This window comes from Wyeomyia smithii, chromosome 2 (genome assembly GCF_029784165.1).
Source record: "Wyeomyia smithii strain HCP4-BCI-WySm-NY-G18 chromosome 2, ASM2978416v1, whole genome shotgun sequence".
NCBI lineage: Eukaryota > Metazoa > Arthropoda > Insecta > Diptera > Culicidae > Wyeomyia > Wyeomyia smithii.
The window spans coordinates 17946389-17961404 of NC_073695.1; the positions used below are offsets into that span (position 1 = coordinate 17946389).

Below are 15016 nucleotides of genomic sequence, written 5' to 3' on the forward strand. Positions count from 1 at the left end.
ATCCGGGTTTGAATACCACATTCGCATTATTTTCAGAAATCGCAGGATTACGAATTACGAATACGAATTGAAGCAAACTTCTACTAACCTCAGATCAGCATTACAAAGAAAAAGATATAACCATTTACGAAAGTTGTCAATTCAATTCTGTTTCAAATGCATAATCTAAAAATGAAGGTTTTTGCGACATTTGAGAGATTTGGATTTTCGGAGGGTAGACGAGAACATTATTCTTTTCGAAGGCCTAGGCTGTACGATAAAATCCGAAATAAAGACTTTATGAAACTTCCTGCGATAGCGAGAAATGGAATAACATATTTGCACTTTGTCTTAAATTAGAAACCAGTATTTATATCTTATATGAGCGTAGTGTATCATATCATGTGTATCATGTGGTCCCCGTGGCTCTGTGGTTAGCGATGTCGGTCGGCTAGTTCTCCCACACGGTTGTGATATCGGGTTCGATCCCCGATCGAGTCGAGAATCTTTTCGAGCTGGAAATTTTCTCGACTCAGCACGGTGGGCCACGGTGTATCGTTGTACTTATCCTACACATGCAAAATGTGCCAAAAACAATATCGATAACGAATTCTCTCAACTAATCTAGTTGATCGAGACCGCTATTAGCCCCAAGGCTAAGCGTGCGATATTGTTGTATATTGTATCATATCATAGGAATAAGTGACTTCCCACCTGCGCACACTAGTTAACGTGTATAGCCATGTAAAGTTGCTTCAGTTTCATCCAAACTACAAATGATCGCATCTCGATGTTCACAATTTTTTAAATTATTGGTCACGAGTTAGAAGTATATTTAGAACCTAATATTAAACATCAAATAAAAGTTCAACTGAAAAATTTTCCAGCTGTTCAAAACGTAGCATTGCAAACAAAACAGCGATTTTTTTTTAAGTTTTCTGCACCTGCAATATCTGCATCGCTAATTGTGTTACATTTGCACACTGTGGGATCAGGTTTTGCTTCAATGCTCCCCGAAAGCTGTAAAAGCTTCTTGTTTTTCGCAAATCGTGGTTCAACATAAAATTGATTATATATTTTAAAGAAAGTGTGGACGGAAGCTTCGCAAGCAAGAAAAGGAGCTAAGTAAGCATTGCAATTTGCTCTAAAATTAATTTATTTACACCAGTTAAGACGCACTACGAAAAGTGTAAAAATTATGCAAAGTTGTCGTTGATTGTTGATTTCCTTTGAGAAATAAATAGCGATACGAAAAAAGAGGGATAGAGAAGAAGGAAAAGCATGGAGAGAAAGATAAATTATCCAGAAAGTAAAATATCCCATGTCTTAAATATACTTTGGTCAAAACTCTACACTTCAAGCAACCAATAAAAAATCGCACTCAGTATGATTTTCAAAGAGCTCCGGGGCTTTCATTTGAGCATGCGAACATCAAAATCGGAATATGCGTTCTGTAGAAAGGGTGTTTTATTTTTGTTATTTTTTTTTGTTCGATTTTGATATACTACACATATAAACAACATATTTACACATCTATACATACAGGCACACATTCACATACATACAGAAATTGTTCAGTTCGTCGATCTGAGTCGATTAGTATACAACACACGGAGAGCCGTGCCATTCATTTTGCCTTAAAAGTCTAAAATAAAAAATACTCTTTGATCAATAATTCAATATCTAAGCCACTAATCGAAAATCCACTCCGTAGCATTCTGGGGGAGAACAGTAGCTTTCGTTTGCGTAGAAGATCATCAAAATCGGATATGCGTTCTGCAAGAAAGGTGCGTTAGTTTTTTGCGGCACATACATACAGACAACATACATACACACACATACATACACACATACATACACACACACATACACACGAACAGACATTGCTCAGTTCGTCGAGCTGAGTCGAATGGTATATACGATTCGGCCCTCCGGAACTTGGATCTATTTTGCGTTTTTGGACCGATTTTATAACCTTTGTTTAGCATAACAAAGGTAAAACTGGAGAAAACTGGTTATATAAATATGAAGCTTTTACATAAATTTATTTGATTTTCGGTTCAAAAATGCTGCACCGTATTATTGCATGTAACCAAAAATCCTGAAAGAAAATTGTTTACACATGGAGGTTATAGTCACTGGCGTACTTGAAATTGAGTAGATTTCGAATAAAATCTTACAACCGAGGCGCATGAATGCACAAAATACTGGAAAGACCATACATGTAATGGGAATGAATTAAAAAAATGTGGTGATGAACAAAAAACTGGATAAAACTGGAACAATTTTCAAAAAACTGGAAACATTCAAACTTCAGCTGTTTCGCTGACGATCTTAAAAAACTGGAGATCGTAGGTGTCCTAACTAAGATAGCATTATAATGATGAAGGCCTCCATCTTCCCGTTGCTGACAGATAGTCATTTGTGGTAAGCTATCTCTAAGGTCGAAGAACTACCAACCTCCATAAGACCTGAGCTCAATAACTGGAAGAACTGTTTCTTATAAAATGTCACCTTAAGTTATCGCTTAATTGTTTTTAGTTGATGTAGGAATGGTTCCAGATTAGGGTGATTTTTAGAACAACGGAAACACAAATGGACATTGAAGTTCCCTCGTACGTTGTTTTTCATATTTAGTCCTTATTTTATGTAATCGTCTGGTAATATGAGAACGATTATGTCTTCTAATTCAAGGTTTGTACGTATGCCCGCCAGTATTGTTATATTGAGTAAGTGATATTTTATAGGTAGGTAATCAATATTTCTGGGCAATAGATATCAAAACTGCATCTGATTTCACACTTAATCACATTATACGTTTTGCCTGGTCCATAAATCTCTTCCATACAAGTTTCAAGTACCACTTACACTCTTGATATTATTTTTATCAGATTGCAAATAAGTTAGTTGTTGACATTTTACGTGAATCCTGTCATTCAATTTCTGAGATTTTTTCCTGGATACAAGACATAATTTGACTACCACATTTAGATATGAGCGGATCCAAAAATATTTTCGCAGAATCACCATTTTGAGGTCAGTTTTTGTCCGCTCTAAGATCTATTTTTTTTTAAACATGGGTTAGAAGATGCTATAATGTGAAATTTTGAAATTTGGCTTTAAAACAAAATGTCATCGAGATAAAATTGAAAATTTTTTATTTCTCCATAATACAAAATGGCGCCATTGTTGCATCCTTAGGTGAAATGGGTTTAAACTCGGAAAAATTTGTTGTTGCATCAGGATGCTTCAAAAAGTTACACAAAAAAACCGAAGTAGAAAAAAAGTAAATTTCTGTTGCTCTGTGTAATATAGCCAATATAAAATACTGATAAGATGTGGATCGGAGTTAATCTTGGTTAATAATTGGTTAAGTAAACATCAGCAAAACTATTTTCTTACATTTTTTTTCATCACTTTGTGTTTAAACTTCTTATAGAAGCCATTTACGACCGTTCAATAAAATCTATTTCAATGCAGTCAGTACATACACCTTGAATAACACCTGCATCATATTTAATTGGATTAAGGTGATCACACACCCCTCATAGTGAATAATTAGTCCGGTGAGTTGTAGACGGAAATATCACTGTCTTGATGACTCCCTATTAACTAGCTCTGGTTCTGAGTGAACGCCACTTTGAATCATATCTCTACAAAGAAGCATTGTACTTAGACGGCTAGTTATTGGAGTCTCGCAAATCTGACAGGTGCCGCTCCCAGGCCCCCACGTTGACAGTAAACATGTACCTACACAGAGAATGCATAAGAAGCTGACAACTAAAAGAAATTATTACCCACATAACTGTTGGCAGATCTCATCGCGAATTACTACGCGGGGTGGTCGGTCGGCTTTTCTAGCGCATATGTCTGCAGAGGAAAGTTAGCTACAATCCGACGACGGCGAGAACCGATTGTGGTGGCTAGGCAAAATTTCTCTTCCCATCGTCGACGAATTGCAGTGATTACATGAAAGCACCCCGCTCCGGTGGCTGCTACATATGGGTAATCAGAAGTACATACAACGATGATACAACATTTAGGTTCGGACTGAGTGTTTGATATGTTGCACTAAGCCAACAATGTAACAACAGAGTATACAATTATAAAATGCTATTTGTGGGAAATTTCTGTAGCAAACGGAACACCATCAGTAATGAGATTTGCAGCTTTTCCATGTGACCGGTGAAAAATAAGCAATTCATAAGGTGCAATGTTTGAAATAAAATCATCTATTCCATTACTTGTTATCGTCAATACTTGATACGATACAGTAGAATTGAAAACAGTAACCAAACATGGGTGAAAACTTTCGCTGCGTGGTAAAATGCCATCTTTAAAGCCATTAGAACCGGCGGAAATATTTCACCGCAAACGAAATGTTTCAAATACTCGGCTTTGCGCATGAGCGGAAATAGATAAGAGACATAAAATCTCACAATCAAGGTACACAACCTTGACCTAGGCAGAGAACACGCGTCCTTGGCCAGATGAAATGCACTGGTTCTGGAAATTATATCACACATCAATCTAAGAATTGGCACTTCCTGTTCAGTCAAGCGAAAACGGAATTGCTTCTAGACCAGGAATCCATACCGGAGCAGAAAACAACCGCATTCCAGCATGGACCGGATTCCCTAATGTGCTCACTGAAGCGTGAAATGTTACGATTTTCTTGTACCAGGCAAGCAGGAAAATGACGCACATTAGCCCGATACATCCTGTTCTGCCGTTAGAGAGGGGTGATACCGAAGGACCCGCCTGTTCAGTCATGCGTAAAAGGAACCCCCATTCCTTCGACATTGTTGTTGTTGCTCTCTTTATTTTCTCAGTTTGTATGGTAGGAATCTATTTCATCAGGTTGTCATCAAAGAGAAAATTGAATCAAAAAATGGTCAAACGCGTCATCTGAACAAAATTTACAGATGAACAAACTAAATAGTAAAATTTTATATCCCCATTGTTATTGTCTCATTAAAATAAAAACAAAATTGGAGCTTTGTTTGAAATCTAATAGAAAGTTAAAAGAGAAGGAAAGGAGAAAACCCCTAGTATTCGAGTCCACTCAACAATAAACATCAATAACCCAACCCTCGCAAATGTAATCGATCTTTTCTCTCAATCACCAAGGGACGCAGACGCAACAACAACAATAACAATAGACTGTACTTTCCACCAATCACGTTCGGATCGATCTACCACCCATCAACAGCAACCGGTCAAATTTGCCAAATTTTTCAATCAGCCAGCGATGAACGAAGCGCATGGGAAAGTGTTTTTCCACTTTCGCAAATTCTCAACGAGCAAAGCGATAAGGCAGGCGCAAAGTCCGAAACGAGATTGGATAATTATAGAAGGAAATTGAATTGCACTTTGCGGCTGCCTTAGCATCGAAATAAACATTGCTAACGATGAATATGCGAAATGAACACTTACCACGATTTATATATATCGCATCAATTGTTTCCTCTTTCAGCGAATGACCTTCCCGCACTCGCCGATAGTCGGGCGAATTGTCAGAAAGTGTGCAGTAAAAGTGAAATTCGGTCATCAGTGTATGAGGTTTCATTTTCCTGCCACCAAGCCACTTCACCACCCCACCTTCTCAGCAGCCGGTCAAAAGTTCCCGAGTGAAAGTGATTTGTTACGTCAAAACAAGAAAAAAATTATCCCAATTCATTACCGGCTGAAAACAATGTGGATATTTATGATCCAATTGCTTGTAATCGTAATGGGAATTGAACGAATAATAGAAAAAAATAGATTTGATTGGGAGTAAGTCAGTGTGATTATGAGAAATTACCAATTTTTATTGAGCGCTGTATATTATAATCATTTTATGATTATTTTTCGACTCATTTGTTCGACAATTTCGATTGTTTGAATTTGGAAAATATTTGACCAAGCTTGTCCATGCATGGCAGACGAAAAAACTGTTCATGAGCTTGCTAGAAAATAAACTAGCGCTCAAATCAGAAGCCGACTGCTGCTACTTTTCTCAATATGCTACTTAAACCGGTAGAAAACCATCCAAAGTAGTTCACTCCAACCGAAGTCACTGACAGTTGAGAAACGGCGAATTTGAGTGGGTTTAACGATCCCACCGGAACATAAGTGAGAAGGATGACTTTCGGGTGGAAATTTGGAGGAACAATGTGTTGAACTGTCCTTCAAATGACGTAATTGTGGTGGCTAACACTTTGTACTTCAACATAGTTTTAGTTTCACACTGTTGTTCCATATCCAGCGTCCAAAGACCTTCAGCCGCATAACCTACTAACCATTGCCGTAACTGGCGAAATAATGATCGAAGTGTACGAAAAACAGCAAAACAATCAGCGTAAATATTAATACAACACAGTTGTTGATCACAATTTAGAGTTTCCTAAATATACGAATATGGATAAACGAAAAGGAGAAAAAAATGAGGAAAACGAACCCTGTAACCGAGAGCCAAATCGCAATACTCGTCATGAAGAAAGTGTTCGGATGCACGTGAAGTTATTTTTCATATACTTGCCTGCCACCATTACCCAGTTGCAATCGAGTTAAGCGGCTTCGATGGCCAGTTTAAAATTGCATATGATGAAAAAACCTGCAGTAGCATCACTGCAGACACGGAGCGGCGGTTCCAATCGGAAATTGGCCGTAAACGAAAATCAATTCTAATGTAAGTTATGAAGGTGTTTTTTCGAAAACAAAAAGCCTAACTATAGTAGCAATGGGACGAAAACTAGTTTTAATATTAATTAAACGCGGCATTTTCTCTTCTAAGCAGGCATATACTTCACAAACTGTTTCGTTGATTATCTCATAAAAATCATTGGTTTTTTGAAAAACATACACGCATAATTGTTTCTTGGTAATTCAAATTTGTTAATTAAAAAGCAAAATATTCTCCGGTTAGGTTACAAGACATACTGTCATACATTTGGCTTATGTTAAAAGATAACGACTGGCCGTTCCAACCATACGCAAAATTTTCACTAACTCCTTCAAAAGCAATAACGGGAAATTCTCCGTTTTTGTGACAAATTTGTTGCTTAAAAAGTAATCCAGTCAAGAAGCACCACAAACTGTCGGATATTTTGCTCATATTGCTTCCACCTCCAGCTCATTCGGTGTGCGTATTAGTTTATTCGTCGTGAGCTTAAGGAGACAGGTAAAAAATCACATCACGATCTGTAAATTGCGTTCGAGAAAAACATGAACATTTGTTTTTTTTTTTGCAAGCGTATGCAAGCCGTGTTGAAGACACACGCTCATCACTTCATGAAAAATTCATTTGAACCTGTTTGATGAAACAAAACTCGTGCAGTTTTGGTCACATGGCATAACACTTTCCGATTCTCAATAGGAGACAGGATCGTCGTTGCCTGCTCCGCTATTAAGGCAACATCCATGAATTACGTAATGCTCATAGGGAGAATGAGGAGTATTCTTGACATACGGCCACCCACTACGGCAACAAGGAGATGTGGTAAATGCAGAGAGCAACATGTGGATGATGCCTGCGATAGAGGAGCATGAGTTGTTCGCATGCCTCGCGTACAAACAGCGCCAAGACAAAATTAAGAACGGATGACACCCCGTTAAGCATAGGGATGAACAATTGTCTTGCGTTGCTTTCAACATAAATTCAGCTTTCTTATCTAAAACTGCCAATAGGTAAAAATATGTTCAAATTTATTCACTTACGTTCGAGCGTCTTGATAGAAAAATTTTTTTCACTACACTTTTCACTTTTTATTCACTTTCACTATTTAATTCTATCACTTTTCACTTTTCACTTGCAAATACGTATTTCGGCACTGACATAGTCCAAATAAGCACTGACGAAGGCACTATGTCAGTGCCGAAATACGTATTTGCAAGTGAAAAGTGAAAAGTGATAGAATTAAATAGCGAAAGTGAATAAAAAGTGAAAAGTGTAGTGAAAAAAAATATGTTGCCAACAGGCTTGTAAATGGTCACGGTAGATCATTTATTCACATCTATAATCGTCTTCTTTTGCTTCTGGCGTTGGTAAGGATTTTCGTCTTATTATATTCTTGAACAAACATGTCGAACGTACTCGTACTCGTTGCCATCACGATGTTTCTTTCCTCAAACGTGTTTTGACATTTTTCTAGAAATAAGAATTACGTACGTCATGTGCGAAGATTATGGAAAATTTATTTGGATTTGCATAGGTTTGGAAAAATTATGCACTGAAATTGAATTTGCTGTTTTTTTAATTGTGGAAGAAACTAAATTTGCAAAAATAAGTGTTTTCTGATTAAATTTCAGTCATGCAGAATTGATATTATTTACAAAGTTTTAAAAATGGTCGTAAGATGATAATTTCATTTTTTGCATATAATTACGTCTAACGGTAGTTAATAGGGGTACATATTAAATAACAGAAAACATCGAAAGCGTCGCGAAAATTGCCTACTTTCAAAAGTTTAAAACTCAGTCAATTTCCAACCCACTTCCTTCATTTTTATATCAATCGATTGGCAAATCATCTATGCACCCATCCAAATGCAGAAAATTAGAGTTTGAATATTCTAACTATTGTACTATTGAAAATTAACGAGTCTTGTGAAACGCCGATTTTGACCTACGAAAAAATCTATGATTTGACATTTCTCAATGTTCAAGTAATCTTTTGTAGTTATTTAAAAAAATAGATTTAACATTTTTTAGGTAATTAATTCTAAATTTTTCGTCTACCTTTTTCCATTAAAAAAATTTTTAGAGTGTTTTTTTTAAGACAAAATTATTATCAACAACTTTAGCGAAGACGTGATACCGATTTTGACAATAAAAATATTTGTAATCATCAATACTTTCCCAAAATAGCATTTTTAAATAGCTTTTCAAAAATGAGTCGTATTGCAAAAAATGGCATCTTTTGCCCATGGTAACATCTATGCAAAGTTTCAGCCGAATCAAAAATGGTAGATAAAATTAGTTTATTTGTGGAACTGCTTCTCTATAAGAGCCTGCCTCTGCTCAAACCAATCAGTTTGCTAGTGGATGGCCACTAGGACGGTCCTAATTAAGAAGCGACAGCGGATACCAGCAGTAGCGACAGTGGATGACTGCAGCGGATATCAATAATAGTAATGACAGCGCCAGCTGCGATAGGTGCAGCGGCACTTCATCTAATGAACAGTTGTCTTTGTGTGGTAACGGCACCTGTAGTCCAGGGGCCAATTGCAGCGGTTTATAAGTAGGTGTAGAGGCATTTTATCTAAAAGCTTCCTTTGTGCGGTAGCGGCAGCGGCACTATTTGCTCATGTAATAGGCTATCTTTGTGCGGTTGCGGCAACATCCGGCGTGACTATATTCCTTCAGTAAAAAGCTGTTGATTTTGGAAACACGCAGACGGAGGTGTTGGTAATAAACAACTGTCGGCCGTCAAAATGTTCAGTATGGAAACAGCTTTTCACTATGTTATCAGAAGTATGCCTTATTCGCACTGTCGGGGATAGCACAAAGATGCGGTTAGCATCATATTAGATAAATAAAGCTATAAACTGTTCCTTTGAGGACAAATTAATTAATATTTAATTGAAGAGTCAACATTTTCTCGTTCATTCATAACACTTCATTCAAAATGTTAGATCGCATTGACAAAACGGGTTGCAAATTCGCCTTCATCTCCATGTCTCAGCACGAACTGAATTTTTTTCCTTCTGCAATATGCAACACCCAAAAGCAGCGTAATAAAGTGTTGTGTAACTAAGTGCGGCACCTTCTGTAATCTGCCTTTATACAACACTAAAACGCATAATCAAGCCTTGAAAACTGTAAAATTTTAACTTAAGGGTTGTATTACTTTTTAGTTTTCAAAAAATCGAAATTGTTTTTATTGCATTATCTTAAAGTACAACATCTTGAGAACATTTTTACAAATTTTCATTGAGATCTGAGCAATAGGGAGAAAGTCAATGTGAAACTATTGAACCGATTTTCTTCATCTTTTTTTAATGTTCGTTATCAACTCCCCGGTCCTTAAAAAATCAGTTTTTGATACACGAAGTTTAACTTTGTCGAAAAAAATTTAATGCATTTCAGCGCTCAAAACATGTTTTTTCCGAGAAAAACGTTCTCGTTTGCACTGAAAATAAAGTGTTTATAAAAACGATCGTTCAGATACCCGGCACAGTTCTAAACTAATAAAATAATATGAGTTGTTATATTTTAGTTGATCTGCTGCGTCGCTATCGTTAACACCGCAAACTTCTGCCAAAAAAAAGCGTTTTGGGAAAACGACCATCACTGCTTCTGCTTAAACCAATCAATGTACTAGTGGATGGCCACTAGGACGGTCCTAACTAAGTAGCAGTGGGTAGCATTAGCGGATAGTAGCAGCGGTATATCCGATCACTGTTGCAAGGCTCGCTACCTTCCATAGCGGACGGACCAGCAGAGTAAACAGAACCTTCCATAGCGCTAGAGTTTAGATCTCCCATCTGTGTGGGAAGCACCGTCGACATACAGACGTTTTCCCAGTTTTGTGAAAACTAAAACCATCTCTCGATTTAAGGACGACCACTTATTTTTAGTTAAAGTATTGAAAATGAGTTTTCCGCATTTGAATACTACAGTAATCGTGAGTTTATTATCAAGAAACGGAGTGGTATTTACTCATAAAAACTGTAAGCATCATAGTAAAAAAAATACAGCACCCGTGATTGGTTCGCACTAACTTTAAAAAACGTAAAACGAACAAACTGTCACAAAATTGGCATAACGTCGCTTATATCAAAATTCAATGCATGTGTAGAATTAATATCCTTTTGGGGCGCTAAGAATTTAATTTTTTTTCTGTGGTTAGCTCGGTGGCAGTTTCTACCATTTTCAGAACTTTATCAGCAGTTAAGTTGTCCATAAAGCAAGCAGGTAGACCACTGAGTTTATCTTCCAACAGGGTCAACATAAGAACATATCAACCGTACTCTCATACCTATTGCAAGAAATACATTGACCTAGGGCAGGCTGTCGTAATTCTACGTTAACCGTGCGTGTTTTAAACAACTCCTTCAACTATTGGAAAAACATCTTTTTTCTATAGGCCAAAACAAAACGTTAGTTTTTGGCACGAAAATGAAACGAAACTGTTCGAAAATTGAAACGGGGTAGATATTGAAATAAAAAATGATGAGCGAATAATCAGCGGATTTCACGTACAGGTTGCGCTGCTATTACATGTAAACTAATTAAAAACATCAACTTTTGTGCTAATGTGTTTCGCTTTTTCAAATTTAAATAATTTTTAGTATTGCCTCGAGAGACATAAGAAGCACTCTGATAAAGTTTGAAGTAAAATAGACTGTTTCACACCAGATTACTCAAAACTCTTCAATTTTCATTATTTGTGAAGTTCACTAGCATTGCACTTGAAACATATCGCATCGTGTTACGTATCACCAGCGATACAAAATGTTGTTTCATAGAAACGATGCTTTCTACATCCCGTTTCGCTCAGGATGTTACGAACGAACATAAAACCTAGCCGAAATTTGGTCAGCACTGTGTATCGGTGTTTTCTGTTCCGAATGTTCAACACGCAATAACTATCAACAAACATACACACGCGCCAATCGGCCAATTGATTTCGCGCTGATGCGTGTAGATTAACGCTAACGTAAGTCGGCACATCCTTGGCGGGCTTGTGTTGTTAAGTGATTTTGTTTTTTTTTTTTTTTAAGTTACGAAAACGAACGCCGATGACGTGTTACTTCCCTTTGGCTGTCATTTCTTCTTTCGCCGACAGAATTAAATGCAGCAAACTTCGTTACAAATCTAATTGAGGAAATTTCAACTGCGATTTTCATTCCTCGCGTACCTTCCACACATTCTTCCTCCAATCGGCTGGGCGACTAAAATGGAAAATTGCGGCAAGACGAAATGGGAAACTGTTTTGTTTTGAACGGAGGAGGTATGACGACGATGAATCACAGCACAATCAAATGTCTGCGAAAGCATTGCGCAATGTTTCTCATACAAAGCAGATAAATTAGGCACATTTGTATAACATTAATTCATTCATGCATGCATATTTAAGTGAGCAGCCGTGGGGGAGGGCTCGGTAATGAGCTAATTGCCCTGATAGAGGAAGTAAACGCTTCGAGAGAAAGAAAAAAAACGAGCTGTGGAAATGATAATAATTGCCTTCTGTTGGAGATGCTCATGTGTTGACTTTTACATATTTGAATTTAGCTTGAAATTTCAGGCAAAATAAGAAAATGTTGATCTATGCTGTACATGTTTAGATTGTGCAAAAACCGCGATGAAAATCAACTGAGCTGCTAGCTAAAAGAGCTCTCAGAAGTGGACAGATGATGCTGCAACCGTTAACCGAAAAAGTCAGTCGATTATAATTATACGCTTCTTGAAATACTAACTTTTGCTAAGTGAAGAGGCCGCGTGAAAAGGGTAATTAAAATTGCCGTTTGTTTTCGTCGCAGCCATTCGAATGAAGAATGGCGACCGTAACATTACCACCCAAGACGACACGTCTCCAGCTATGATGTGGACTTATCAACATCAATGGTCGTTGGAAAATGTATGTGACGGCTTTCGGTCAGCCAGCACTGCCCGGTTGCGAAATGATGTCACTCGGTTGTCCCGATTGTCACGTAATCTACCGTGATCTCCCTGTTCGCTGAATATGGACTTTGGCTAACAGTCTACCGTTCGTCTACTGGTGAATGATTTATGGTGTCCGGAGATGGCAGAAGGTGCGAACAAATGAACGATCAATTACCAGCAGCGCGATCCATCAAATCGGCTTGCGTATGAATACTAAAATTTTGAAACGTACGAATGATGATGAAACTATTGCTTCGAGAGAAAAAAAACCAGATCAGACGGTCGTTCATTACTGATGATCAAGTTGCGATCAATTTCGATACGGCATCTCGTTGATGCCACCTCAATAATTTATTGATCGGTTTTATAATTAAGCTGGTGGCAGGTAAATGAAATTAGACACACGATAGACGATTATCAATTACGATCAGCTGATTGCATCTTTGACGCTGTAGGTTAAATGATGATCACATGTGAAAAAGGGCCTGTGTTGAAAATTAGCCTTTCAGTCGACATGTTTGAGTTCATTAGACGTTATCCACCAATTAAAACTGGTTTTCAAGTCTTTAGTTTCACATATCCATCAAATACTAATAAAAAACAAACGCTTACGCGAACAATTGCTATTGTTACAATGTCTCTACAAGATCAGTGCAAATGTGCAAATCTGCAGTCAATGATTCCTCATGTAATCAATACCGCAAACAATACTTTGCTAGAGCAGCAAGCCGGCTTACGCCGACATCTGACCCACTTACAGCTATTCTCATGCTTTTGTTATGCAATACCATAACTTTACGTCGACTTCGAGAGAATCGTCAATAAATGTGCCCCAATTCGATATGATCCGTCCGCATTAATATTTGCGGCAACAATTTACTGACTACACTAAAATAAGCAAGCTCACCGGGTCGAGATAAGGTAGGCAGGCCAAACATCACACGCCACTCTAAGCTGCTTCGCCAGAAAGGCAGCAACATAGCCGCGCCAACCTTAGCATGGTTGCGAACATAAATCACAAACAATTTAATTGAAACTATGAGCTATTGTAAGCATTCTTCTTTCTCACTTCTATTTAGCGAGTTTAGTACTAAATCCCATTCACTCACCTTACTGTAAGAGCGCCTGGTCCGAAAGATGGGATGTGGTGCTCCACCCGGTGGTTGCAGGGGAACCGCCGGCTCCGGGATCACCGTCTGGACAGGTCGCGGAGGTTTCAGCGTTAATTTCTTCAGTGTTGTCACCCGCTTATCGCACATCAACTGCACATCATCGATTCGCTGGAGGACCTGTGAAACAAAATAACTGGTTTAGTAAATAGGTCGAAAAGAAGCATTAAAATTAGTTTCGCACCCAAACGAACCACATTTGACTGTTTTTTTTTTTTTGTTAATTTTAATAGTTCAGTTTTTTAAATCTTCTGTTGGTTGAAAACTAGGGTACACCGTCGGTGGTAACGGCGGCTGCCCGGTTAGTGAATTCAACAAGTCACGTTCCGGTCGTGGTTTCTCTGGCCGAATAGGACTCAAACCGCGACCATGACGCTCAATATCTGACAGCTTTCGTTGGGATACTTCTTTGTTCGCCGAAATTAGTATGTTCCGATACTTGTGCTGCAGCTGATCTTTCTTACTTTCGTGCATCTCGTTGGAGGTGTCTGTTCGAGGCATCTTCTTTCTCTATTCACTGCGTACCAATATTTCTCACGTGCTGATTTTGCGAAATTTTTAGGCCGAAAAATGACAGCTCATCAATGCTCAACGCATCCTAAGATTGAAAGTTCGATTGTGTTTGAGGTTAGATCGTTTCACCGCTAGTGCCAGCGGTGAAAAATACATTGAAACTTTTCCTTTTAAGTAGGATCAGTGAAAACTCTGGAGAAAGTATTGTAAAAAAGACGCATCATTCTACCAGAATGAAACACTATATAAACAGAAGATTAGAGATTAGAGATGGCGATTTTTACATCACTGACGAGGAAACAAAAACCAACAAACAGTTCATTCGCATTTCTATTATCCCAGAGAAGCGCTAATCTGTCTTTGTTTTCCATCACTTATTTATCAACCAAATTTATTAGCCCCGGGGCCCAGGTCCAACATGTTTAACAAATGTTTTTATCTAATCTTGCGAGAAATCTCACCACCGGTGACAATACCTAGTTTGATAGTGAGCACAGCACAACATTCCGCACAACAATCGTTGTGGTCAGATGGAAGCCTCCTCCGACAGCGTCTCCGAAAATAGTTTTAATGCCATCTTAGGAGATGCACGAAACAGTGGGTGCAGCAGTTTTATTGCTACTTTATTGTTCACAAATGCAATTCGTTTAGTAGTTCTACCGTGCCACTACGGCTCCGATATGGCCTAACATTAGTATCACATCCATCTTACGAGGTTTGACGATTATCAGCATCTTACTTTCTCCACGGTTGTTTCCCGGTTAGAG

General features: G+C 38.0%; 1 protein-coding gene across 5 annotated transcripts in view; it reads right to left on the reverse strand.

The window, feature by feature from the left end:
- LOC129724807 (guanine nucleotide exchange factor DBS) overlaps positions 1–15016 on the reverse strand; it is a 172346-nt gene that overhangs the window by 98799 nt on the left and 58531 nt on the right. For all 5 annotated transcript variants that reach the window (XM_055679980.1, XM_055679979.1, XM_055679978.1 and 2 more), the window contains exon 7: positions 13677–13856. In XM_055679980.1, the coding sequence (XP_055535955.1) occupies positions 13677–13856 (180 nt within the window). The remainder of the gene's footprint in view (positions 1–13676; positions 13857–15016) is intronic.